This window comes from Prosopis cineraria, unplaced genomic scaffold (assembly GCF_029017545.1).
Source record: "Prosopis cineraria cultivar Desert tree isolate PC_DT_omini unplaced genomic scaffold, ASM2901754v1 PC8, whole genome shotgun sequence".
Taxonomy (NCBI): domain Eukaryota; kingdom Viridiplantae; phylum Streptophyta; class Magnoliopsida; order Fabales; family Fabaceae; genus Prosopis; species Prosopis cineraria.
Window position 1 is genome coordinate 8,946,729 of NW_026555339.1, and position 5,112 is coordinate 8,951,840.

General features: G+C 32.6%; 1 protein-coding gene across 1 annotated transcript; it reads left to right on the top strand.

Moving 5' to 3' along the window:
- The first annotated feature begins 1,649 nt into the window (after positions 1-1,649).
- Positions 1,650-4,169, top strand: LOC129317677 (RNA-binding NOB1-like protein). Its single transcript, XM_054962027.1, has 2 exons — positions 1,650-2,048; positions 2,383-4,169. Exons 1-2 carry the CDS (start codon positions 1,715-1,717, stop codon positions 3,957-3,959), a joined length of 1,911 nt encoding a protein of 636 aa, XP_054818002.1. The 5' UTR covers positions 1,650-1,714; the 3' UTR covers positions 3,960-4,169.
- Positions 4,170-5,112: the final 943 nt, after the last annotated feature.

The following is a 5,112-nucleotide window of genomic DNA, read 5'->3' on the forward strand; positions in this document are numbered from 1 at the left end:
GTAACTTGTACATTTCAAGTCAAAACATTTTCACTAGATCAATTGTACATTATATGATATTGTGTTGAGATTTTATGAATAATTATGTTGTGCATTTATGGATATTTATTGCTCTTCATCCAACGCAATTTGAACATTTCAAATTAAACTATTTTTACGAAATTAATTGTACATCACAAAATGTTGTATTGAGATTTATGAATATATGTTGTGCATTTATAGAAAAAGGGAGGGCAAATGTGTTTATTTTGGTTTTAAAATATATTTCTACTCATGACCCTTAAGCTTGCAAAGAGGTTTTAGATTGTGTTGAACCCTAAAATATACTTATGCACTCGAGAGTCCTAGTTAAGGTTCTCTTATAAGATATTACAATTTAGCTTACATGAGATAAGAATTTTTAAAAATAATAAAATTTTTTAATAGGAAAAGAATAACAAACTGCAAAATAAACGTGTAGGCTTAAAAAAGAATAACAAACTGCAAAATAAACGTGTATGCTTAAATTTTAATTTATATGGGGGGAAATGAATGATGGTTCCAAGAATATTTATTGTCGGCTAAATTTTTTCTTTAATTAATTACAAAGGATAAAAATTTAATAGAAATTTATTTTCTGAACACGATTTTAAAATTTTTCCTAATGTTAATAAAAAAAACAACACAAGTATAGATATCACTAAGCATCCTTAAGACAACACATTCTAATAAAAAGATTTTATTATTTATATTTTTAGATAGACCCAATACACCATGTATTTATAGTCTATTCAAAAAACATAAAATTTAGATAATATTAAATATAAATTAATTATAATAGTAATAATAAATAATAAATAAAATAGAAAAAATTAAATAGGCATTCTATTATGAAAATAAATCATTAAAAATAATAACACAAACAATTTATTTGATTAAATTTGTTTAATTTTTTTTGAATGAATGAATCATGAATAATATAGTGTTTCAGGTTTACTTAAGAATTTCTTAATGTTTGATATACATGGACAGAATAAATTTTAAAATATACTAAATAATTATTTAAATTTTAATTATAAAAAGTATTAAAGAGAAAATACAGCTTTTCGTCCCATATTTTGCTCGAATTTTGCTTTTAGTCCTTTTTTTTTTTCATGTTTTAAGTCTTTTACATTTTATTTTCATTGTTTTTTATCTTTTCAGGTTTTTACGCTTTATTCATAGAGTGATTGAAAATAATAAAAATAAAAATATAAGGATTAAAACATAAAAAAAGTACATAAATTAAAAGCAAAACTCAAATAAAGACTAAAAGTTACTTACTTTGTTAAAAAATATAAGATATTTTTTGAGAAGTTGAATGTTAAAAAATATAAGGCATTTTTAATCTTTTAAAGTGTAATTATTATCTTTTTTAAAAAATACATCTATTAACGAATCACTTTATATTTATTATAAGGTATTAATAAAAATAATATAAAAAAATGATTAATTTAAAAATAAATATTATTTTATTAAGAATAAATTTAATTAAAAATATTTTATATTTTTAAATGAAAGGAGTATATTTTTTAATAATAAATTATAAGTATATGTCAATAAATTATCTTATAAAACATCCCTGTACTTGAACCACAGTGCTATAAAACATTAAATTCTGGATTCAGTCATTCACTGTCCCTGAAACTAGGGTTTTCTCTGCGCGGCTACCTATCCATTCGCCTCCCGCGCCAACATGGAGGAAGCTCCTGCATCAGCTGCACCATCATCGACATTCTGGAGCAACGTAGTGAAGAGCCAGCAACCTCCGAAGCCGCCTCAGGAGGATCCTCTACAGACTGGCCGAGTTTTCGTGGAGAGCTGCAAATCCTCTAATGGCATATCAGTGGCTGTTGTTGACGCCAGTGCCATTATTGCCGGAGGCGAAAGGCTGCACAACTGTGCCGACAAGTTCTTCTCCGTTCCAGAAGTCATGCAGGAGATCCGCGACCCTGTCTCGCGCCACAGGCTCTCATTTATCCCCTTTACTGTCGAAACCATGGAACCCACTCCAGAAGCCATTAACAAAGGTATATGCAATCATGTCTTAAATCATATGATCTGTGTGATTTTGTTACCTTAGTTTTGGGGCGAGATTGTCTTATTTGTAGAAAGAGCGATTCTTTGTACCTTAAGAAAATTAATCAGGGTATGTGAGCTCTGATCATTGCAGTTCGAGTCAGTGCGCATTGTAATAGAGGCAATGACGTTGACTTGAAGAGGGTGTTAGTTTAATACAAACAATTCGGCAATCCCGACTGACTATATTGGCTATTTCTAGTTAGTAATGTTATGACTCACTTCTTTGTGACAGTATTTGTCGTCCTCTAACTTCAACTCTCATGTACTGCTGGTACTTGACAGTTATCAAATTTGCAAAGGCTACTGGTGATCTTCAGACTCTATCAGACGTTGATCTCAAACTCATTGCTCTAACTTATACTTTAGAGGCTCAAATCCATGGAACAAAGCATCTCAGGGACATCCCGCCACCTGTCCAAGTGGTCAATGTTAGGAGGTTGCCTGAAAAAGACATGCCTGGATGGGGTTCCAATGTGCCGAATTTGGAAGAGTGGGAAGCATTAGAACATGAAACTGAGGACAAATCAAATTCCAATTCAAGAATACTTCCATTGCAAGACTTAAACCTGAACTTGGTTCCACAAGATAACCATTCTGAAGATGGTTTGAGTCGACAGATGAGTGAACCTCCTTCTGAAAATCTAGAGGGTAGTGAGTATGGCTCAAGGAAGCCTAGGAGACGCTTCCCTGAAAAAAAGGATATAAACATTGAAGGCAAGAAGATGGTTGCGGATGGAATTGATGCATCACAAGGACAGTGTGATGATAATGCTGGTGATTGGATGCCTGCTGTGAGTAGAAGTACTCATAGGAGATATCTGAGAAGAAAAGCTAGACGTGAGGCATTGTCTCTCAGTCAAGATCAACAAGATTTGGAAGAAAACATTGTTGACGGTGTTGCTATTGAGGATGGTAGAAGTTCAGATCAGCTTGTTCATCAAAGTGATGATGAAAAAAGTCAGATTGAAAATGTTGATTTTGAGGATAGCAAGTTGGTAGAAGAGAAGGAAGGAAGTGAAAACCTTCCAGGAAGTCTCAAGAAAATGAGTCTGAAAGAAGGTTCATTGGAAGTTATTGATGGAGAAAATGAACTTAGTGCATGTTCGGGTGAACCCCAGTCCAGCAGCTCCAGACCTCTGGAAACTGCTTCCAATGGTGATGCAACCATGGCCACTAAACTATGTGAACTAGATACAATTAACGATGAATCAAATAACTTTGAGGCTATAAGCCAGTCTAGCGAAGCCTGTGATTCTTCATATGCGGATGATGATAGTAGTGAGCAGAGTTGGATGCTTAGATCTTTGTGTGAGTCTAGCGTAGCTTGTGTGACTGGTGACTTTGCAATGCAAAATGTTCTTCTCCAGATGGGTTTGCGTTTGCTAGCACCTGGAGGAACACAGATCCGAGAGCTGCACAGATGGATACTCAAGTGTCATGCTTGCTACACTGTTACGGCTGAAATTGGGAGGATTTTTTGTCCTAAATGTGGCAATGGCGGCACCTTACGCAAGGTAGCTGTTACAGTTGATGAAAATGGAGTTGTTTTAGCTGCTCGTCGACCAAGAATTACCTTACGTGGCACCAAGTTTTCATTACCTTTACCCCAAGGTGGAAGGGATGCAGTCACAAAGAACCTCATTCTGCGCGAAGATCAGCTCCCTCAAAAGTTACTCTATCCTAAAACTAAAAAGAAAGCTAACAAACAGGACGATGATTTCTTCACTCCAGATAAAATCTTCAGCCACAACACAGATAAGAGGGCTCCTTTCCAGCCTCCTGTAAGGAAAGCATTGGCAGTTTTTAGTGGGAAGAGAAATCCTAATGATAATCACTATTCACGTTCTAAGCATAAGTAGTGGACGTGTGATTGAATTTTTTGTCTCTGCTTGTCTGATTTTTTTTTTTTTGTTAGTTGTCAAGAAAATTTCTGAAGCACCCTTGAAAGTGCTCTATTCACCCCCTCTTGTGTTGGACAAAGTAACCCTTCTGTTATGAAGGCGTATTTTTGGAAGCAGGACTGTTATATCTGAATCCTCTATCATCAATGATGCTTTTGGTCTGCATAATTATGTTCAAGGGCAATGCTTACTTTGGGTAACACGAGGGGGCGTTTTGGTTGTTGGACTGATTTTTATTATTGATTTTCAGTCCTAAAAAAATATTAAATTTAGAAGTAAGTCAATAAGAACTATGACAAGGTTTCTAGATCTTTCTTGAAACCTAAGACAATGCAAATGATGTCAACTAGGAGTGTTTAGTTGTAGATTGTTTTCAAAATTGGGTTGTCACCCTTACCACTGTTTCTAACATAAGTTTGATTTTGATAATGATATGCAATTTTATTTGTTCACACAACCAATTAGAGACATATTTGAACAATCAAGATATTATTTTTATCAATTTCATATATATGTTAAATTAGCTAGCAGTGATTATAATAACATACTGTGCATCAAACAGATGTATTACTAATGCCACTTTAAAAGAAAGTAAGGTTTAAAGCTTCAATCTTGTTTTGCCACGAGTCTCTTCATTAATGACAAATGCCACTATTAAAAATAATAAGAACAGCATGCCATGTGAAAATGAATAGAATTTTCACTAATGCAAGCATGCATGCATGTCACATTTGTGTGTTTAATCAATTGATATATCTTTAATACGATTGACATTTTCATTTGTCATGTTAATTTACAAATAAAGTAACCAAACATTATCATTAAACTTAAAAACTAATTGATTTCTTTTTATAGTTTAGAGATTGCATAAAAAGTGATTTCTTCTGTAAAAAATATATGAAAAAAAATATTATATTACATTTGGTTACAATTATAAAAACAAGAGTAAATATAACTTTTGATTCATGTATTTTATTTGTATTTTACTTTTGGTTACTATGTTTTTTTTTTCCAGTATTTTAGGTTCTTATATCTTTATTTTTTATTATTTTGAATCCTTATACTTTGTTTATAAAGAAACTGAAAATAGTGAAAAATAAAAGTATAGAAA

What these genes read in the sequence shown, in the direction of transcription:
- LOC129317677 (XM_054962027.1), top strand. Translation starts at nt 1,715, where the DNA reads ATGGAGGAAGCTCCTGCATCAGCTGCACCATCATCGACATTCTGGAGC. An exon ending in TCCAGAAGCCATTAACAAAG is followed by an intron (nt 2,049 to 2,382) that starts GTATATGCAATC and finishes GGTACTTGACAG; the next exon opens with TTATCAAATTTGCAAAGGCT.